Consider the following 23,886-nt stretch of genomic DNA (forward strand, 5'->3'; position numbering starts at 1 on the left):
TTCCATGAAATCAAAAACTAATGAAGACATGAAATGAATAGGTAGAACTGGTTTACTTAGAATGAAGTGGTGAAATGCTGAACATTGAGATACAAAGCAGTGGAAGGTGGGAATTAATTGTGATGGGAAGGTGAGAAGATGGGAATTAACACAACTTAAAATTCCAACAGGAGGCAAATAAAATCCACAGTGTTTTCATTTTCATTCTGCTCCTCCTTTTTTTTGGTTAGAACTGCAAGTTTTCAAAAAGAAAATGATTACTTTGCCACATTTCCTAAATATCGCCCCAATGGCCTGTTTGCTCACTTTCACTTTTCATTGGCAGCTGGTTGGACCAGACAGCTTTTACCTCCTAAGGACTTTTTCTAAATCCAGAGATGGGGTCAGGGCACTAGAGTAAGATCCTTGGGATTTTAGGATCTTAAAATGAGGCATTCACTAAAGAAACATATTTTATTATACACTGAAAACAAAATAATTATTTCTATAATTATTTTAGGGAAATATAAATAAACAAAAACTATTTAAATAAGACATATTCTCAAAGGATGTTGAGCCAACAACCCTTCTAAGATATTTTTAGAAGCAGTCACAAAGGTTTGACATTTAGCTTTTGAAAACATTTTTTAGTGATTAGAGGCAATAAAAACTGCAACAAAAATCATAAGCATAGTTGAAGTCTCAAACCCCACCCCTTCCAACACTTGCATTAATCTTTTCAACTTGGATAAGATATCACTACAGTGCATGGTCAGCACTGGGAAGCCACGAACATTGATTATTGGCAACATCGAAAGAACTAAGCAAAGGAATCAATCCCACAGGAGAGTGAAGAAATACAAATTATATGTTAATATCAAGTATTTAGAAATCAGACAGGATAAAAGCTAAAAACATGTAAGATGTTATAATCATTTTACTTCTACAGATACAGAAATTTAAAGTTAGTTTTGACAAAGTGGCTCTAAGCTCCATATATATTTATATACATATGTGTGGAAAAGAAATGCCCTAAAACTGTTGAGGTGACTTAGTAATAATGATACCTCAAAATCCAACTGCTGGTCATCACTTTACTCTCTAGGACTGCTTCTTTTTTTTTTTACTTTAAAATTTTATTTATTTTTTTAGAGAAAGGTGAAGGGAGGGAAAAAGAAAGGGAGAGAACCACTGATGTGAGAGAGAAACATCTATTGGTTTGACTGGTTGCCTCTTGTGTGCACCCTGACCTGGGACTATGCCCACAGCCCAGGCATATGCCCTCACTGAAAACTGAACCGGTGACCTTTTGCTTTGTGAGAAGACACCCAACCAACTGAGCCACACTGGTCAGGGCGAGGACTGCTTCTTGAGATTGACTAGGTAGTCATTAAGGTTCCATTTACCTCCAAATTTCTGATCTTTTCTTATTTTAAGCACAGTATGGTATGGATTTTTCATAGAACCACTTTATGAGTTTGCATAGAAAGATTACCAGCATTGGTTATCTGTCTATCAATTAAAGTTTCCCAGCTATTTGCTGCTTCACCAAAGCAGAAACCTCTCCAGATGGTGTAGGGTATCCCTGACCTGCATATAGCCTAAGAACTTTATGTCCTCACTAGGTTTGGATACAGCCTCATTGTCAAGAGCTACAGGACAGGCACAAGATAGCAAGAGGCCCAAGAGCATAGAATAATCCTATTGTTCAACATAGACCTACTGTTAATTTTAGAAAATGGAGTGAAGAATAAATACCACATCAGCCAAGAACCAAGGTGCTCCTTACCCCTAGCTGGACTGAGGCCCAGTCCAAATTTCCACATAAGCAATGACCACCTGGAATCAAGCATTACATAGCAAGGGTTCTCTGCACACTCACTCATGCGCTGTCCCTTACTGCTGATGTGGGACGCTTTAACAGGAATTAGCTACAGTTATTCAGACCAAGGCTCCTTTGTCCATTAGCATAAACAACTGCAAATCCAAGGCAATCTCTTTTTTCCTGAATAGATTAAAGACAAGCATCATTATTAATCTACAGGTCACAATTATACTATGTTCCAGAAAAATATTAGAAAATATAACACAGACACTTAATGTGCAACATTTAATGTGCACCCACTGTTTCAGAATGCTGTCTACTTATGTATGGAGAAGGCAGGCCCCACTTAGGTCTTACTGAAACATCATTCGGCAGCCAGGTGGCTCACCACAAAAGCAGGGTGGGGTTGAGTGGGAGGGGGCCAGTTACGGAGAAGCACACAGGAAACGGAGCCAGTTACAAGTACTTTCTGGGTGAGAACCATGTAGTATGCACTTGAAATCAGAGGGTGAAAATGTGCCTCTCTCTGTATCTTCAAAGCTATTTCTTGCAACCTGGGGTTATGTAAACATGAACAAACAGAATGGAAAATTTGTTCTCACTGGCTTCAATGCACCCTCCCATCATTTACACCATCTCCATGCCCCAACCCCTCTAGAAATGGCACCAGAAAAGACACTGAAAGACACTGTTTCTGGGCACTAACTAGAACTTTTAGACAAATTCTGAAGCAAATATAAAATCACCTTTAAAAGATAAGGTGCCGCCATAACTTTAAGACCAGTGCTTTTCCTGTCCTCTCTGAGCACACATGCCTTTTCATCCTGAAGGCCTAGTATATATTTCACCTTCTCTGGATTTGTCCATTTGTCTTTGGATCCTTAGGACCGAACATGTTTCAAACATAACAAAATGGGTATTGGATGAACTTCATTTTTCCTTTGTTTTAATAAAAGGCAATTGTTGCCCTGGCTGGTGTAGCTCAGTGGATTGAGCACAGACCTGCGAACCAGACAATCGCGGTTCGATTCCCAGTCAGGGCACATGCCTGGGTTGCAGGCCAGTTCCCTGCAGGCCAATTCCCAGCAGGGGACGCACGAAAGGCAACCATACATTGATGTTTCTCTCCCTCTCTCCTTCCCTTCCCCTCTAAAGATAAATAAATAAAATCTTAAAAAAAAAAAAAGGCAATTGTTAAGGTGTGATCTTTAAAAATGAGATATAATTGGCATATAACAGTTTAACGTAGGTGTGGTTTTTAAAACTGCTAAACAGGTATACTTTTGTGTATATAAATGGAATAATTTTGTGTTTTGTGATGAAAAAGCCCAGCACCTGAGTGATAGTGACCGGAATGGGAATCAACCTGGGCTTCTGAGTCAATCTGATATGATTGGAATGCCAGCTCTGCTCTATGATTTAAATTTTGCTTGGCAGAGAGAGGAAAAATTACTGCATGTTTTTATGTGTTGGATTCCTTGTTTGTAAAACCAGTAAGATGTACAAATTATGGGCACTTGGTGGTTGTTTGCTAGATGTTTAGAGCTCTCACTCTCCTTCCTCTGACTTTCAAAATTCAATATCTGAAACTTAGTATCAGACACATGATGTTTTGAAGACTCTAGTAGTTCAGAAAGATTTGAACAGATACAAGTTTTAGAACTGAGAATATTTTAACTGTTCAAAGAGAATTTCAAGAGTTTGCTGGAAAATGCTAAGCACTTTATTTGTAATACTGGTTTCTATGTATGGAACTCTTTCATAATTTCCACTCTTCTGACTGTGGAGCCCACATCTGCCTCACAGCACAGTCAGAAGACAGTGGTTTTTATGTGTGCAATGTTTGCAGTCAGAAACACATTTTTACTGCAGGTACTTGCCTAAAGACAAGTGAACTGAATTATCTTGTTTCACAAATAAATACGGCCAATGCCAGAGTTCCTTGATATTAGAGTATAAAGAAGGATGTGGAAGGGAAATGAGCACTGGACCAGACCCCTGACATTGACACCTGACAATCAAAGAGCTATGTCACCAGTTCTTCAACAGCTTTCCCAAGAATTTTGTTGTGATCACTCTAAATAGGTGACAAGCAAAGAAGATCTGATTTCATAGTTTCTCTGATTTATTATTGAAAGAAAACTTTTGAAAACCAAATACAGAAAGAGATAAGTCCTAGCTGGTGTAGCTCAGTGGATTGAGTGCTGGCCTGTGAACCAAAGGAACCCAGGTTTGATTCCTAGTCAGGGCACATGCCTGGGTTGTATGTAGGCCTGGTCCCCAGTAGGGGGCATGCAACAGGCAACAACACATTGATGTTTCTCTCCCTCTCTTTATCCTTCCCTACCCCTTGCTCTAAAAATGAATAAAATATTAAAAACAAAACAAAAAACAAACATAAGAGATCAGATAAAAATGTTTTTTGATATGTTTAAAAGGAATCATACCCACAACTCAACATGAGATTGCTTTTCTTTTTTTAAAATATTTTATTTATTTATCTTTAGAGGGGAAGGGAATGAGATAAGGAGAGAAATATCAATGTATGGTTGCCTCTCGTGAGTCCCCTGCTAGGAACTGGCCTACAACCTAGGCATGTGCCCTGACTGGGAATCAAACCGTGATTGTGTGGTTCACAGGCCTGTGCTCAATCCACTGAGCTACACCAGCCAGGGTCCTTTTTTTTCTTTCTTTCTTTTGAATAAAAATTTAGTAGACTCTCTGGATCTTTAGAAAATCCTTACATAAAGCCTGAAATATTGGGTCAAGAGAATCAACAGAAAAGATTCAACTGAGGTATTTTTTCCCTCTAATAATCTGAGTGTCTGCATTTTAAATTTCTTTGACCTATACTGGGATAATAATAAAATAATAACAGATTATTGTTCTGTATATACTCTTGGTGCTCTGGGGCTTAGATTAAGTGACTTGTCTAAGGTTAAACTGCTGGTTAGTGCAGTTAAACAGGTAACTCAGCTCTCCGGCTGTGAACATGCCCCACTGCTCATCGCTGCCCTTGTTCCCTATGTATTTAATTCATGCTGCCCTTTTGTTCTTTGTAATGGCAGCTAATATTACCTGCCATTCTCACTTATCTGTGGGTAGAAAATATTGATATCTCCTAGGACAGAAGAAGACATTGAGACTTTTGGTTAAGTATCTTGCCCACTGGGTCAAAGAGCTAGTCAAGTGTGGGTTTTTTTGTTTTTTGTTTTTTTTTACCCAAAGATATGTTAATAAGAAAATTGATTTTCACACCAATAATTAGAATAGTACAATGCCATAATCACTGTATGACTCCCCTTTCTTTTGTAATTCATTATGTCTATCAAGTATTAGTAATGTATTATTAATGCATTATTCTATTGATCATGCTAAAGAAAAAAAACAAAAATACGATCTGATCTGTTTCTTTTGAAGATTTTATTTACTTATTTTTAGACAGAAAGGGAGTGAGGAAGAAGCAAGGGAAAGAAACATCAATGTATGGTTGCTTCTCACATACTCCTCACCTCATCCCCACTGGGGGCCCAGCCTGCAAGCCAGGCATGTGCCCTGATTGGGAATCAAATCACAGGCTGACGCTCAATCCACTGAGCCACACCAGCCAGTGCTGTTCTGATATATTTTTAACTGAACTATTGGTGAGTAAATTTGCTGTTGCCAACAAACCAGAAGTAGGATCAACAACAAAACAACAACAAAACTCGGCAAAGAAGTAAAACCTACTTTCTTTGTTCTGACCAAGTAAAAAATAAATCTAAAGTGCTTAAATAACTTTATTAACTTTGTTGCAAGACTTTTCAAAAATATATGCTTCAGTAATTTCTTACAATTCATTTAATCTTTAAAAACCAAAGTTGAAATGGCAGAAACATTTAGGATTAAATTTCCCCCACTTACTAAATGTTGGGATATTGCATCATAACAAAAGTCAAAGAATAAAACTTTCTCGTGTATACTTAACATTACTGATTCTTTCAAAAATATTGCAGAGATAAACGTTGGGACAATGATGTTGAGCTTTTAGATACAGTAAAATAAAGCCAAAATAAATTTTAATATGGTAGCAAAAAATCATTTTTATTTAGTCCTAGGATTTATGGGATATTTTCAGCTATAAAAATCAGAAAACCTATGCAGAGAAGCAAAATAGATGCCTCTATACTAAAACTTAATGTCTTAACTTCGCCCATAACCATGCAGACACCCTCCCACTGTATTCTGGGTATGCCCTCCTGGTGAAACCAGACTGCTTTGGTCAAGATCAATACACTCCTGGCCACTAAGTCCAGTGGATAAGTATCTAACTTGACTCTGGTCACATTTCACATTACCCACTATTCTCTTCCTGAAGCCAGCTCCCTGACTTCCTCTGATACCACTTACCTATCTGGCCATTTCTTCTCTGTCTTCTTGTGGAGTTCTTTTCCTTCAATGGTCCCCCAAAATTGTTGATCCTTTTCCTATTTTCCACACACACCTGAGATGATAACATTCCATCCTATAGCTTTAAGAGTAATCATCCATTTGCTGATGACTCCTGAATCTTCACTGCTAGCCTGGGTCTCCTTCCTCAAGTGAGACCCTATTGTCAAGGGTGGGGTTATGACACCTCCATCTAGCTGTCCCACCTGCTCCTCAGAATCAGTTTCCTTGGAACACGACCAAATGCTCCTTCTGTGGACTCTCCTATGCATCCCAAAACTCAGGCATCTGGGTATCAGCACCCAAAATATTTAGACAATTAGCATGATCTCCAAGTTTGTTTCTGGCTCAGGGCTCTCTCCCCTTGATTAAGTAACAGACTCCTCCCGTCTCCAGGTAGGCCTACCATAGGGCTACCAATGAAAACCTGATCATCTTACCCCACTCAAAGCCCTCTGTAGCCCCCAGTTGCCCCCAAGACAAAGTCCCCTGAACAGGCAGGCTCCTTCTGATCTCTAGTCTAGAACCCCTCTCAACCTCTCAGCCCTTTCCCTCCTATTCATCCTGCTTCAGCTTCCTACACCACAGGTCCTCCCACCAGGTGCAATCAGACTACCTAAAACTCCTAAATATGAAAAAAAAAGATACATGCGCTTGTGCCATTTAACATGTTAACTTGGAAACATACAGGACCAGAATCTTACATTCTTTCTTGCACAGGCCATACCCAGAATGGGTCAACTATGAGTTCCAGTTCTAGCTTCTTTAAAATACAGTCATAACCAGAGACAATTGGGAAGCATTCTGAGTACAGATTCTTTGATTTTTCTACTTTGTACAACTCTCAATTCTCTTCTAATTGGACAGAAAAAGATTTTTTATAGCAATTCACCTTTATTGAATCTCTCCAAAATATTCGATTTAGTTTTCACAGACACCAGTCCCTTTGCAGTCTTATATTTACATTTCATTTGTTTATATAGTTAAGTAACTTCTATAGTTGTAATAATACAACTGCCATGAAGAGGTGTGAGACCATGTCCTTGCCCTTGACTCTCGACAAGGATAGAGCTCAACGGACTCTAGCATCAGCTAGTGAATACCCTAGTGAAGCAAGCACTTGGCTGAACCTGGCTTGTCTGCACATGGAGGATGCCTTTAGTCTGATGAACCTGTAGATGGGTTGAGCCCATTTCTGTTAGGCTCCCCTACCCTCGAATGTGCTCTCCTTTCTGTGGCTTCTGCCCTTTGCATAGACTGTTCCCCTTAGCCTGGAATATGCCCTCCTTATCAACATACTGAATTTAACTCCCATTCATCCTTCAAATCTCAGTGGTGAGACCATTTTCTCCAGGAAGTCTGGGACGCCCCAGGTCTTATTTGCATGTCCCCCATTTACACTTCACTCCTGCATTGTCATAATGGCTTTATGTTTCTGGAGATTCACAGTGCCTCACTTAAACAGGACACATGTATACATTATACAGCATCATCTATATTTGTTAAATGGAATAGTACAGATGAAGTATTCCCTAAACCAAAGACACATTAAAAGAAGGTTTCAGCTCTGGCTGGTGTGGCTCAGTGGATCTTAATCCACTGCTGGCCTGTGAACCAAAGGGTCACCGGTTCAATTCCCACATGGCTGGGTTGTGGGCCAGGTCCCCACATGAAAGGCATGAAAGGCAAACACACATTGATATTTCTCTCCCTCTCTTCTTTTCTCCCTTCCCATCTCTAAAAATAAATTAATAAATGAATCTTTTTAAAAGAGAAAAAGAAAAAAGAGGTTTCAGTGCAACTTAGGCATTTTTTGAAAAGCTGCTGTTTATGTCCCCATGTCCTGTATCATTGCCCCGTAATAGGCTTATTGACTTTACAACAAGAATGAATAAATTTGCTTTTAAAACCTATACTAGATCCTAGATGGTGGACAGTAAATAAATATATACATAGGAAATATTTTTTATTCTGTGAAAAAGTACATTTCAGTGCACAATCAAATTGAAACAGAGTTGCAGACATGGAAAGAATGTCTCTCCTGAGTGATAACCTCCAATTATACTTTGAAACGACTGGGCTTTAAAGACTAAGAGACTAAGTCAAAACCCTTCCCCCACTTTTGACAAACCAACCCTGAATCTCTGCAGGAAACATTTACCAGATGAAAGTCAGCAAAGTTGTGGGCTATCATGGGGTGGTGCTATGGGGACAGTGGTGTTGCAGTGGGGCACGTTGTGGGAACAGCCCTCTGTGCACACAGTGATGTGGAAGGAGGCCACCTCACTCTAGCTGGATAGGATCCTGAGACTGGCCCCGTGCAGCACAGATGGCAGTTGCACTAGCCTTGGTTTTATGATGAGCCTCCTAAAATCCCCCAAGAGGCTGCCACACCCTGACTTTTGGGGGTCAGCGAGGAGGGCTCCTGTGGGTTCATCCAGCAAATCACCTGCTATGTAAACCTTGGAGGGGCCACTCTTGCAATCATGCACCCAGGCTCCACATGGAGGAGAGATCACAGACAGGGCTGACTGAGCTTGAAGACATTGGGCTGAAGCCAGTGCTACAGCCAGTTTGTACATGTTTATCAGAATTATGGCCAGACTGTAATGGCCAATGGGTCCACCCCCAAAGTTGTTCCCTGAGCAAATCTACCTTTCATCTCTGGGCTTGCATGGATATGTACAGTGAAAGAGCAGAGTGTTAACTGCAGGGAAGCTGGGAGTTTTTCAGTGGTAGCACCTCTTTTAGAGTTAAACATTGCTCTAAAATAGTCCCCAATTTGTTTATTCTTGTGGCAAAAAGAAAATTACAGTATGTTCAATTTCTTGTCACTAAGTAATTTATTTTGGAAATTTCTAAGGTATCTTAATCCAAAACATGTCCTGTATACTAAGCGGTAGACCCTGGTAAAATCAATGACCAAGTGCAATCTGCAATATTTTTCACTTGCTTTCTTACTGATAGGAGAACCAACTTTTTAAAACTTCAGAGTAGGTTTCCAAAACAGCTCTTCCCTGCACCAATCATTGGCCAGCTCTTTATATGCTTTCCAGATAGGCTGGCCAGCACATATCCTTTGGGTCATCCTGCCTTTTGTAGATCAAGATGTTCTTTACATATATCATGCCTTTAAAGACTGGATTATTTTTTTGTTGCTTCCTAATGAAAAATGTAGATGGGTGGTTATGACTGAGAGTCTCATAATTCCACTGTTAGCACTTAAATTCTTACATTATTCTGCTGAAGGCTGAGCAATTTTGCCCCAGGTCACCATAGGGCTAGACTAGTTTAATTTGATTCTCTTGGCTAACTTGCAAAAGTGATTGTCAATTATAAACAGTCATGGGGATGTAAAGTACAGCATAGGGAAAATCATCAATAGTATTGCAATAACCATGTATGTTATCAGATGGGCACTCGACTTACTGGAGTGATCACTTTGTGAGTTATGTAATGTTTAGTCAGTATGGTATGCACCTGAAACTAATACAATATTGCATGTCAACTATAACTGAAAAAAATTTAAAGTGACTATAGTCATAAGAAATTAAAATGTAGAAATTAAAAAAATCAAATCAGGCACTAATTCAAATTTTAAAATATTTTAAAAAGCCATAAACAGCCCTGGCTGGTGTGGCTCAGCGGATTGAGTGCGGGCCTGCAAACCAAAGAATCATGGTTTGATTCCCAGTCAGGGCACATGCCTGGGTTGCAGGCCAGTTCCCAGCAGGGGACGCAACCATACATTAATATTTCTCCCCCTCTCTCCTTCCCTTCCCCTCTAGAGATAAATAAATAAAATCTTTTAAAAAATTAAAGAAAAGCCATAAACAGTCCAAGTATGTCACCTTGTCCTGTTTGTATCTTCTGAGAAAAATCATTTTCTCTATTTTTTAGATTTTATTATTATTGTATCTAACCTGGTTGTTTTTCCTCCTCTCTTCTCAGTTGTCTGGAATTATTATAAAATACTTGAATATAGTTACTCGAATACTAAAATACAGATTAACTGAAAGTTTCTAAAAATGTAACAACCAGTCATCGTTAAATGGCATATACCTTGCTCCACCAACTTCACTGCCCTCCTTGTCGTCTGCAAAGGCTCCTCTCGTGTGTGACAGCTGTGGAAACTGGGTGCCCTCCTTCCTAGCAGATGATTCAGATCATCGCTTGGTTTACATTAAATATACAAACTAATCTAAACTTGATGGGTAGGAGGTAGAAAGAGAAGGATAAGGAGACATGAGAATGAGAATTTTGAAAAGCGATCAAATTTGAATTCTGATCAAAATAGACTAGTTGAGGGAGACAGTATGGCAGGAACCCAAAATATAGGAACATTAAGAGCATAGGTAGGCTGTACCTGAAGAAGCTGCCTTCGATGTAAGAAAAAAGCTTCATGAAAGAAGAAAGCAAAGGCAATAAAAGTAATTGTGTAAGAGAACATTACCATGGTGTAGATATGCTTCTAAGACTCAGGGCACAAACGCCATCACCAATAAAGCAACAGAGTTTCTAAAGGTTGGCAGCCTGCCACCCATGAGCTTTAGAAAAACACTTCCATGAGTGCCACTGTGATTCATGATCTGGGTTCTATTATTTCAGTATCACACCCTGCAGTCAATAACCATTACTGAGCACCGCTCCATGAGACCTTTCTTCATAGCCCATATGGGCCAGCTAGGAGATTTACTAGATATACTGATCAGACAAATATTCCAAATGAAGCAAGACAGAAATAACGAGTGCCAGAAAAGTCCACGGTACAGTGGTGCAAAGTTCTGAGGACAGACAGCTCACTTTCACATGAGAAGTAGGTCTTTATTTCTTAAATTACTAATATTCAAATTTCTACATTTTGAGAAAAAATATAGTGGTGGGCATTACTTGATTTGGAGATGTTGAGAGCAAGTGACCAAGAAGGAGGAAACATACATTCATTTTTTAAATGCCTTTATTATGGAAAATTTCAAGTAAACATAAAAGTAGAGAGATTATATAATGAGTCCACAATTACCAATATTTTACCAATTTTTCCCAACTGTTTTCTGTAATATTTTAAAGCAAATCACCCACATATCATTTCATACAAAAAATAATTTAGTATGCACCCATAACAAATAAGGATTGAAATGTTACACTATCCCAACTAACAAAATCAACAATAATTCCTTCATGGAATACCTAAGTTCATGTAAAAATTTCCCCACTTATCTCAACATGATCTTTTTACAGCTAATTTGTTGGTCAGAATCCAAATAAGTTGTACACATTTTATTTACCAAACATAATTTAGATTAAACCAAATTTATCCATTTGGGTGGTATCTATCAGAGACTCTGCATTCACCACATGGACTGATGGAGCAGGACTCATCACAGCACTTTTCTGGGGTGTAAACCTGGACCCAGTACTGGTCCACAGTTCAGGCAGCCAAAGGGCCAGCTCTTGGCCTATGGAAAGGCAGGAGTGCAGAGCCCAGGAGACAGAAAAGCTAGAGCTGGTCTACCATGCCTGTACTTGCCCTCCCCTGGGCTTTGTACTTGCCCTCCCCTGGGCTTTTATAGGCAACGCACTACTGCTAATCTCTCTAGGCAAGGGAAGCTGGTGAGAGATGCTTCCGCTGCAATGAAGTCAAGGACCTCCATGGAGGTGGGCCATCCATGGCAGGAAAAACGGACATAGTCTCTCAGTAATGGGCAGCAGGGCTAGCTCACTCACTGGAATGGTCTGTGCTTAACTTATCACAGGGTCCCTAGGAACAAAGCTGATAAGTAACTTCATTGGGGTATTACTTGATTTTTATAGTAGGAAACATCCAAATCTGGGGAAAAGTCTGGATTAAACCATGGTAGAGAATCAAGGCCCTCACTTAGCTCCCAAAACTAAGTTTCTTCTCAGACTTAGGTAACCTGGAGGTAGGAATCCCACCATTACAACTTTCTTCCAACCTTTCCCAAAGGGATCTTCCACCCTTTACCTGGTAACTGTGCCCCCAGGCAGAGGAAATCCCCAGTAATAAAATCTAAGCAATACTCTTTCTAATGCTTTCTGACTAACAGGAGAAATGGCACTAGGACGATTTCATTTGTGTGAATTCATGGTTAGGAGCAAATAGCTGGAGGAATTTGGAAAGAACAAAATGGCAATGGACTGGTTTGGGGAAGGAGTATAATTAGATCTATCAGAATACCCTCAAAGCATGAGAAAATGTCTGTTCCATGTGAATACCCAGTGTGTCCCATGTGAATCCTATTGCAGAAGAGGCTGCTGAATAATTGTATGGACAATATGTCTCACTCTGCAAATATCCATCCTTGTTCCTAGTCATTTTCATGCTTACTTGGTGGGCTAAAAAATGGCCATGGTGGCAGAAATGAATGCCAAGCTTTGGCTGAACACCACAGGATGCCCCTTCAATGAAGTTAATGATGTGATTCCTTCAAGGAACCAGGCATCTACTTGTGGAAAGTTGATTACAATGGACCTTTTTGTACTAGAGGGGTAGATGATTTGTCCTTACTGGAAAAGGCACTTACTCTAGATTTAGATTTGTTTTCCTTACCTGTCATGATATGGGAAGCTTTGAAGAACCTTTGTTTAACCTTTATTTGCCCAGGCCCCAGGTGCCCTGGGGAGAATGATGGGGCTGTCTGGGATAAGTAAACAATGGTGCATTAGCTAGGACTGAGATTAACACCCCTGCTGTTAAACACTGACCTTCGAATTTAGCCTTTGTACTCTGCTTCTGCCCCATAGATAGAACTATTACGGCATTCCGCTTCTGTATCCCGCTTTGCTACATAGACAGGAAGACCACGGAGACTATATAAACCCCAAGAATCCTTTGTTCGGGGCTCAGAATTTGGAGACTAACTCATATGGGCCCGTACACGTTAATAAACCTTATACTCCAGCATCCCTCGGTGTCTGGTTGCTTCATTTTCCTGCAACAGTCAGACCTCTGTTGGAATCTTGCTAAAGGTCTCGTACACTATTATGGTATCTCACACAGTACTGCTTCCACCTGAGGACTCCTCAGTGTGGGTATTGCAGTGATAAGCCTGTGCCCATGAGTGCCGTTAGCTTTCTCATTTACATCACCCAGAAGCATGGAATCGTACCAAACTGAATAATGGCAAAATTAAAAACAGGTTAGAAAGGCAACTTGGGGACATGTGTTGAGGTTGTGATGCTGTCCTGGGTGCAGTGAGTGCTCTGACTCACTGACTAATGCAGAGATACTCACTCATAGCCAGAATACAAGGAGCCAGAAACAAAAGATAAACACGGCATATTTCTTATGGTTACTTACTAATATATTTGCAAAATATTTTTAGTCCCATCCACTATCTCTGCTCTGTCAAAACTAAATTTATTCCCCCAAGGGAGAAGCAATGCCGCCAGAATTCACAGGCTTGGCCCTACTGGATTAGATCCAAGGCTGGCCATGGTAACCTCCTTGTGAACTGGAAAAATGGGCACCCAAGGAACACATAAATGTCTTTTGTGGTCACTGTCACAATTGTTTCTCAATGGGACTAAGGCAATGATCTTCAAATCAGTCCCCTTCTTCTGCCTTTTCTCCTCCAGACTATGTGTCCTCTCTAAAGTGGGAGCTAGAGCATGCCATGCCCCTGCTGGCAGTGGCTTCATGTTTCACTTAGAATAAACCCAGCTCCTTCTTGGGACCTGCAATGCCCTTTCAGTCTAGCCACAGACAACCTCCTGGCTGCAATGCCCTCCTCTCCTGCCCTTATTACCTGTGCAGGCCTTCTCTCTGACCCTCAGACACATCAAGTTCTTGCCTATATGTGGACCTCTGATGTTCCTTCCAGTGGGTGTTCTCTTCCCTAGAAGACCTTTATTTACATCCTGCTCATCTTTCAAGCCTAATGTCACCTCTTTAGAGCATTAGGTCGCCCTCTGCCACTCCTGCTCCACTTGCTTTCCACCACATTACCCACATTCATATTCTCCAGAGCAGTCATTAGTACCGAAGATAATGCTATTGATTGACTTATTGAATCTATTTAAATCTAGAAAGTAAACTTTTTGTGATGATTTACTCTCTGCTGGATTCCAAATGGTGAAAATAGTGCCTGGTGCATAGTTGATGCTCTACACATTTTGTAGACTGATTGATTTTTGATTAACTGTAAGAGGGGAGAAAAGGAGACTGTGGCCACTCTGTGCAAGCAGGACCTCTAACAGCTTGGAAACCTACAAAGCAAAGGTTTGGACTACTTCAGCTGGCAAAGAACAGTGCTGGGTGAAGTACAAGGGGAGCATGCAAGGGCAATTCCGTGACCAAAGTAAAAAAATGATACACATGGCCTTGTGACCTGAGGCAGGAGAAATTCCCTTTCTGTGGAACTGTGTATGTCTACATGTATTTTCTACTTATTTTGTACTTAGGAACACCTTTTCTCCCTTACCTCTTCCCATTATGATAAGGGTGCATTGCTTAAATTTACCTCTGGGTATAAAACTTAAAAAGACCTTCCAACAGGCATGGAGAAGTAGTGAGTATGACTGGAAGGTGTTTGCAGTAGCTGATGAGCCTTTGGGTTGTCTCCCTCTAGAGAAGGAGGGAGACAGAAGGCCAGAAAGAGAGGGTTTTTAATTATACAGGGAACAGGTGCATCATGTTAGAATAATGTTCTTTTAAAAATGAATACTCTCTACCCTGCTTTATTTTTCTTTACAGCATTACCTGCAATGTTATACAGTTACCAACCAATTTATTAACACCCTCACTAGAATGTAAGTGATTTAAGGGACTTTGTTTTTTTCATTGCTGTTACTTGACACATGGTACATACTCAACAGTTACTAAATGTGGGAATGAACAAATGGAGGACCAGTCCAGAATCTATTTCTATTTCTAACACCACCTGGACTTTCTTTGGAGAAAGGACCTCCGTTCCACTGTGTGGTCTCCATGCGCCTGCGTCTTAATACAAAAGTCAAGGGGTCCCTGGAGGCATCCAATACTTCTCCCTGTTTCAGTGCCAGCAGGCAGTGGACATGCCAGTAAGCTTTGCAAGTTGAATCCGCTATCCTGGGACTTTGACTCCTGACTGAGTGACAGGACAGAAGGAGTGGCTGGCCTTCACTCATTCTCAGGGGCAGCACTACAGTCAGAGTCCTGCTACACACCTTCTTTGGCTCCTTCCCTGCTGTTCCTTGGTTCCCAGAAGCGACCCTGACTGGCATCCATTTCCAGATTGGCTCTCCAGCCATCCTATCAATTTTGGGAACTCCTGACACCCTTCCAATAAATTTTCTTTTTGCTTAAGCTACCCATTTGTTGCCTTGAGAAAAGAACACTAAAATCAAAACCAAATCAAACACAGAAAGTATAGAAAGAAGCAGTTTGTATGTGTATTGGGTTGGAGGAAAAATCACCTCTAGTCCTAGCATCCTAACCACACTGTTTTCACCTTCACATAGAGGCTAGCAGATTCTCACACAACGCTCAGAAGAAATCAGCCCTGCCAATACCTTGATCTGAATTCCAGCCTCTAGAACCGAGACAATGAAGTTCTACTGTTTAAGTCACCCAGCTTGTGGTACTTTGTTATGGAAGCCCTAGCAACCTAATATACATATAATTTTATTTCTAGTTTTTTTCTCACTCTAAAATTATAGCATTCTTTTTTCATGCTGTTACTTGTTTGTCCTGATTATGTTGTAAACTAACTGTTTGGAAGTAGTCACCCAACTGTGACTTCAACTCAATAGTCCACTGTTGCTGGACATTGACACCACTCAACCTTTTGCTATCACAAATGATGTTGTGGAGAACATTTTTGCATGCAGCATTTTTCTCCTTTTGAAGAACTTTCTCACAATACATCACCAGAAGTTGATGCCTGGATCAGGGAGAATGAACATGAGACCTGTGGCTGAACTGCTTTGTAGAAGTATGACAATGAATTTACTTTGTTGCCAAAGGTAGACAGGGAATGTTTTGAATTTCAAATAGAAAGACAAAAGACACATGGTAAAGAAAAAGAAGGGAATTCTAGGCAAACTGGAGCAAAGGGAGCATGAGACCCTGGAGTGGATGGTGGGAACACTGAATGGTAAGCTCAGACAAGAGAAGTGAGAGAAATAGATGGGACATTAGACCGGGGTTGCAGAGAAACCTGTAAACTCATGTAAGGAACTAAGACTCTGTTCCACCGATGGTGAGGTCAGTTTGCAAGGAAATAACAAACAAGAGTTGAATGTGAACAGTAACTCTGACCAGAGAGCGTACAAAGTTCAGCCCAAGAAAGTAATGGGAGAGGGGCAGCTGCTGAGAGTAAGGGTTACGGAGCCTGAGGAACAGGGGGATGCTAAGGACTGAACCTAGTGACTATGCATTAGGGGAGTAATGATTCCAAGGTGTTCACCCGAGTCCCCTGAGAGAATGACAAAAGCACCAGTGACAGGAGGAGCCACAGACATGTTTCCTAGAAGCAGGCTCTCTCTTGTACACCTGGGCTTGAGATGTTTACAAATTTCCTCAAACTCTAGCTGCCATGTAATTTCTTTCTTAAAAAATTATTTATTTATTTATTTATTTATTTATTTATTTATTTATTTATTTATTTATTTATTTTTAGAGATAAGGGAAGGCAGAGAGAAAGAGAGGGAGAAAAACATCAATGTCTGAGAGAAACATCAATTAAGGTTGCTTCTCACATGCCCCCAACCTGGGACCTGGTCCGCAACCCAGGTATGTGCCCCAACCAGGAATGGAATCAACAACCTTTCAGTTAGCGGCATGATGCCCAACCCACTGAGCCACATCAGTCGGAGCTGCCATCTAATTTTTCTTTGCCTTTTGTCTCTGTCTAGCCCTGATTCCTCCAAATAAGTGTGACATGAGTCGGATACTATGGCAACATACTTAAGGGTGGTAATACTTCTTCATCATTCACCAATTCTCCAACCTCTTACATTTTGGACCTCCCAGGACAACCATCTCAACAATTTCCTGTCACATCCATCAGTGAGCTTCTTGTTACCCCTGTCTTTAGAATGTCTCCCTTGAGCACTGATTCCACATGTCTTGGTTCTCCAGTCTCTTCCCTGACCAATCCTGATTCCCTACCCCCTTTCACTGAAATGGTAGTCAGTCTCTTTGAAGTCTTTTGAAAAAACCTTATTTAAACCTCTCCCTTATTCCAGCTTTCGTCACCACCCTCATGGGAAGAACTTGCCCACATGGCAGGTTAGAGGCAGGGTAGGAACCAGAACTCAGGCCTAGGCCTCTTACTGCCCAGTTCATCACTCTCATACTCACCACATGATATTCATTTTTAAAAGTATGACAGTAAATCTGGCAATTAAAGCTGCAATCATTAATAACCTGTGGCATTTCTTTAAATAGTCAGCATAGTTCAGTGCTTAAAACATGGGCCTGTATTGAAAATTCTGTTTGATTGGTTAATCCCATTTCTGCCATTCCATGGGTGAGTGACTTAGGGTGGTTTACCTGTTTATACCTGGGTTTTTCAATCTGTAAAATGAGGGCAATGACAGTATCCACCATGGCATAGAGTTAAGAAGACCACACAAGTGAACACAATGGAATATATAGATGGTGTCTGCCATATGCAAGTGCTTGCTCAGCAGATGTTGGCTATTACTCTTGTCCAGAGCACCCGGCGGACTGGCACTGACATAAATGCCAAAAGACAATCTTTTGTCTTTTTTAGAAGTTTAAACATCATTCCCAAAACATGCAGTATTAATGAAAATCAACAAGTAGGTAAGTGCTATGATAATACATTAACTACTATATTAGATAACTATTTTTTTAAAAAAGATTTTATTTATTTATTTTTAGACAGAGGAGAAAGGAGGGAGAAAAGAGGGAGAGAAACATCAATGTGTGGTTGCCTCTTGCATGCCTCCCACTGGGGGACCTCAGGCATGTGCACTGACTGGGAATCAAACCAGTGACCCCTGGTTCACAGGCCAGAGCTTAATCCACTAAGCCACACCAGACAGGGCAGATAACTATTCTTTAGTGTTTAAAACAGTTTGTGAATCTTGAATACCCAGAAAGAGCTTCAAAAAGGTGAAGGTGAATCCCTGGGACTCCATTCTCGGTCAGATCTCCATTCAGATCTCTATCTGAAGGAACATGGAGGCACAGAGACATCATAAGAGGAGCAAGTGTTCCATTAGGGTCACTGTATCGACGCAGAGTACCCAGACAGCACCCTCCTCACACAGCCAATGACAAGCCCAGCTCCTGAGATTAGCCTTATTCACTATCACACGAACAACACCCTCGCCCAGAAGCCCACAGTCCACTGGGCACCTCAGTTGAACTACAGTGTCAAAGTGAGGCCTCCACTCCAGTTTCTGAAAAAGGACACCCCAAGCGGGGGCCTGTGAGACTTACTGTTGGATGCTCTCATCTGCCGCCGCCGGCGTCCCACATGGTCCAGCCCAATGGGGGTGCTCTGGGAAAATGTGAATGGCCGGAGTCGGGCAGAAATTGCTTTGTAGGGTGGCACCTGGTGAGCTGGCACAGGAGGCCTGGCTGCAGGCTACAAAAGAAAGCAAGAGGCTGTGAAAAGATGCCAGGAAGTGGCAGCTCCTACAAGCTCTTCACACACACAGCTGCAAGGAGCTCAGCCTTCTCACCTCAAAGCTACTCATAGACATGGTTTCTCCAAAGGATATCAAAGTTTCAGGCTGCACTGAGGCTCAATTACAATAAATTATTCTGATGTTTAAACAAATCAGCATCAACCCATGGCCCTTACCTCACAGCCTCACATTCCATCTCTGTCAACAACATACCAATAGGCAATGCTGAATGAAAGCAAAGTGTCAGCTAAAAGGAGGAAAAGCAAATTTAGGAAGTGGTGGCTTTCTCACAGAGATGCAGAGTCACAGGGTTAAGAAGATGTGTTTGTAGTAGTAGTGCCAGACCATGCCCAGGGCAGCCAGTTGCAGCCCAGCTACTCACTTGGGTCTCCTGCTCATCCATGTGCAGATGTCAGTGAAGTATCTGTGGACTACAATTCTTGTTTACGTAAACTAACATCACAATAGGGCTTTGTTTAAAAGAAGAGCTAGTATTCTGCAACTTTACCCTGGTCTATAGAGAATCAATTGTGTGCCCTTTTGATTGTCCATATTAACATTCCCTATAACTGCAGACGCCAAGCTGGTTCATGCCTTCCTTAGGTTTTCCACCTAGTTCCCTAAATGAGCTTACAGTGCAGAAAGTTATCTGGCTATATTTCTTTTTCATGCCTTAAAGCGAAATGATTTCTAGATACTTTTGATCTTCCCCATACTGTGTTTTGAATTAAGAGATTACAGTTTGCTTTAGTTTAGAATTATTTCCTGGCATGTAGAGCCTCTTACACATAGGTTTGTGGTATTTTTCAGCTTATTTTGTTTTTACCTTAAGAATTAAATTCAAATTAATTCAATTAAGCAAGAGTGTTTTAAGTGCTTGCTACATAAACAAGGCATTGTATTGCACTTTACAGGCAGCATGTAAACATAAAATCCTATACTAATATAGACTTTCCTTTTAGAGAATTTTATGGGTTATGATATCAGCTAGCAAATTTAAAATATGAAATTGGGCACTTATTCATGTACTGTTCTGTGAACACTGGACCATGGGTGGGGTATTAGTCTCATCAAATAACAGAAACAGGGCCTTTATTTAAAAGTTTTATATCCTCAAAGAGCTCTTTGGTTAATTGACAAATACTTGTTGAATTACTACATTACACTATGGAAATGATATTAAGATTTTAATCTATTGTCAAAGCAGTTACAAAGCTGCAACTCAAAAGCAAGAAAATGGTGAAAAATTTATTTCCTTATGTCTTAAAAGTTGACTTCTTTATTTATTTCCTATTTTTACATGTTAACAATGAATGATGCTTTTTTTAAAGAATTGTTTTCTTTCAGGAAGCTCACTAAATATGTACTGCTACTTTCCTCTTTTTTACATCTCAGATGATTTAGAATAAACAGCCAACTAATTTCACATATTACTCAAGATCCCAGCAAAGACAGATTAGTAAAACACATCCAAATGTCAGGTGATTAGTCTTTGATTAGTTTTAATCAGTGTAGCTTGCAAAGTCAGGAAGAAAAGTTGTGAGATGACATCATTCCCAAGTCAGAAAAGGTGAAAGGAAAGCATCTGATTCAGTTTGCAGGGGACAACAGAGGCAAGGAAGCTGAGGGCTCTGCTGGCTTTGGTGGGAGCACACCAGATCTTACTTGGGTTAGAAGATTCTCTATTGCTTCTGTCTGGCTGTCCCCATTGATGCTGACCCCGCCTATCACAGAGATGGGACGTCTTCTCTGGCCTCCTCTGGGGCAGCACATGGCAGCCTTCTGGTCTGCAGGCACCATGGAGGCCATGTCCAGCTGGTGGCCACTGTCTACAGTGTCTTCCTTCTGGGGGTCCACAGCAATGGAGTCTTCAGGAATAGACAGACTTGGGCTGGCCAACTGGCTATAGTCTGAGAGTGGTCGAGGCCTTGACCTTCTCCCAGAGCCCCATGTCCTCCTGGAGATTGAGATTCTCAAAGCCTCTGTCCTTTCTTCCTCCAGGGATGAGCCCCACCTCCAGGAATCCTCAGTAAAAACCTTTCAAATTCAAACAAGTTAGGTGAGCACTGAAACCCAGGAAGGTATTAAAAAAGAATAAGATATACATTCCCTTCCACCCTCCCTCAGCTCTGTTGCAAAGGCTTTCTAAATGTTTTTTAAAAGATTTTATTTATTTATCTTTAGAGGGGAAGAGAAGGAGAGAGGGAGAGAAATATCAATGTATGGTTGCCTCTTGTGCGTCCCTTGCTGGGAACTGGCCTGCAACCCAGGCATGTGCCCTGACTGGGAATTGAACCATAATCCTTTGGTTCACAGGCCCACGCTCAATCCACTGAGCTACACCAGCCAGGGTGATTTACTTGTTTTTAAAGTTTCTTTTGTGTAACAGACATACCTGATATGTGGATTAAAATAGGCAAATCTATCTTTAATTGGAGGTTGAATTAAAGCTAAGTTTAATAGTGATGTTTGATGACTGATACAAGATATTTTCAAAATCAGCACCATTAGGAGTTAATAAAAAGTAAGGTAGGAGTGTCACCAAAAGTAAGCATAACAATACCATGGCGGGAAAGGCAGGTCTGCCAGTAGAAGAATAAATGTGTGATGTTACCCAGTGCTACTCTAAGGTATTGTCTCGCAATAATGTTTGAAAATAGAAGGTGCTTTCAGAAGATTAGGTCTGGGTTGCTAGGGCCTGACGCTCACTGATGGGAAGGAGGGGAGAGCACTGAACTAGGATTCAAAGAACCAGATCAGGTTACTCACTGGCTATGTGAGCTTGGACAGGTCACAGCTGACCTTTCAGGATCTCAGATTTTAGACTAGAGCCAGCGGTGTCCAACCTGCAGTCAGTGGGCTGCATGTGGCCCAGGATGGCTATGAATGTGGCCCAGAAAAAAATCATAAATTTACTTAAAACATTATAAGATTTTTTTGTGTGATTATGTGTTGCAATGTATTTAATGGGTGGCCCAAGACAACTCTTCTTTCAGGGTGGCCCAGAGACGGCAAAAGGTTGGACAACCCTGGGCCTAGACAATACCACAGCTGGATAGTCTATGATCCTAAATTAGGCATAATGTTCTAATTTTTCAAATAACTTTTTAGAGTCAGTGCAACATACTAGAAAAAAAGCCATGAGGTTTGAAAATGAGCTGATTTCTGTGTAACTCAAGTTGGGCCTCTAGCTAGCTTCATAACCTCATATAAGTTGCTTACCTTCTGTGGGTTTGGTTCTGTAACTGTTCACGGGGGAAGAAATGGGTCCTAGTGAGAATTAAATACTACAATGTTAAGATCGCTTTTATTAGCTATAGTTAATTATGGCTCTTAAAAAGCACTGCATTAGAATTGCTAGCCCCTGATCAGCCCTGCCTGAAGATAACCTGTCTCAGCAGACCCCTCCAAGTCTGGTCTCAGAGCTCCACGGGGGGGGGGGGGGCAGGGAGAGGGGCTCACCACAGTTTGTGAGCCACCAGTCACAGGCCTGGGAGCCCAGGTGCCTTCGGTTCTTCCATCCGTATACATTATTCAAAAATACAATAAGCCCTGGCTGGTGTAGCTCAGTGGATTGAGCAAGGGCCTGGGAACCACACGATCACGGTTTGATTCCCAGTCAGGGCACATGCCTGGGCTGCAGGCCAGGTTCCCATCAGGGGACACATGAGAGGCAACCGCACATTGATGTTTCTCTCCCACTCTCTCCTTCCCTTCCCTTCTCTCTAAAGATAAATGAATAAAATATTTTTAAAAAATTTAAAAAAAATATTTTATTCATTTATCTTTAGAGGGGAAGGGAAGGAGAGAGGGAGAGAAATATCAATGTATGGTTACTTCCCGTGAAAGGCCATGAAAGCAGGGGACAGCTGGTGCCACCGGCTGGAGTCCCTTAACACATCAGGCTTCAGTGTCAGCTGCTTGGCTGCTGCCTTGGGAGCACCCCTGAGAACCAGTTGAATGCCACCGCAACTATACACAGCCCACTGAAGACACACAAGTGGTATCAAAGTTCTAGGAACTGCAAAAATTAGTTAAGAGAAGAACATATAAAACTGAAATCTCCAATTTACTCCAAGCAAAAGGACAGAGGGAAGGAGGAAGGCAGGGAACAACATAAAGTCCCTCAACTTCAAGCTCACATTCCGACAGTGATCCTTGGCCAAAAGTGACTTACATTCCTTGCAGAAAAAATCTGAACTTGGATGCATACTCCAAGACTAATCTTTTAGCAAAGTTTACCTACTTTTGAAATACAATATACATTCATTCTGGGAAATGCACTTTGAGCGTGATTATACCAGGAACCACAAACCCCACAGCAACAACAAACAACAATCCCTGCAAAGCCATAATCTACCCTGGACTTGGCTACAGACAAGTCTGTGGGTAGCAGTGGCCCACAGACACACTGAAGGAACAAGCAGTTGACCACATCCATGATCTCTTGAGATTTGTTTCTTGCCTTTACAATGCTCTAATCAGGGGAGTAAGTGGCCAAAGCTCTGTTCAGTCAGCTTCTTCTCACAGGTCAGCAGCCTGAGCTTCATATCAATCCAGGGCTCTATAAACTTGAATGGTCAATTCACACCCAAGTCATAAACGCTTGTAAACAGACTTTTCAGTGGAGTGGCTACCCTTTTAACTCTTGCTTTTCAGTACAGTTTTAATGGTTTTAAAGTACTTTCCCTACACATTTTTTCTTTCTATACAGGATTCCTTTCTTCACTTTACAAAAGTGAAAAACCAAGATAGCTCTCATTACCTCCCATTAGACACTTTATAACATTTGTTGAAGGCACAGAGAGATTAAATTACTAGTCAGAGGAAAAATACCATCCCCCAAAACTGATATTGCGTATGTCTATTTGAAAACCTGATCTAAAGTAAATATATAGGGTCCACTTGCAAGTGTTGTGGGTTGAATTGTGTCCTATAAGATATGTTGCAGTCCTCACCCCCAGCACCTGTGAAGTGATCTTATTTGGAGATATAGTATTTGCAGAGGTACTGAGTTAAGATGAAGTCATACTGGATTAGGTGGGCCCTAC

The 23,886-nt window shown here is 41.1% G+C and overlaps 1 protein-coding gene across 11 annotated transcripts in view; it reads right to left on the reverse strand.

Moving 5' to 3' along the window:
• The window catches only part of SPATA13 (spermatogenesis associated 13), a 337,287-nt gene that overhangs the window by 31,825 nt on the left and 281,576 nt on the right, over positions 1–23,886 (reverse strand). For 9 of the 11 annotated variants that reach the window (XM_053662833.1, XM_053662834.1, XM_053662807.1 and 6 more), the window contains 2 exons: positions 20,501–20,872; positions 18,645–18,792 (listed from right to left, as the gene is read on the reverse strand). In XM_053662833.1, the coding sequence (XP_053518808.1) occupies positions 18,645–18,792; positions 20,501–20,872 (520 nt within the window). Of the gene's footprint in view, positions 1–18,644; positions 18,793–20,500; positions 20,873–23,886 lie in introns of those variants that run through there. The other 2 variants (XM_053662837.1, XM_037148575.2) reach the window with 2 other exon arrangements.

This window comes from Artibeus jamaicensis, unplaced genomic scaffold (genome assembly GCF_021234435.1).
Source record: "Artibeus jamaicensis isolate MK-2021 breed Jamaican fruit bat unplaced genomic scaffold, CSHL_Jam_final contig_1028, whole genome shotgun sequence".
Lineage (NCBI taxonomy): Eukaryota > Metazoa > Chordata > Mammalia > Chiroptera > Phyllostomidae > Artibeus > Artibeus jamaicensis.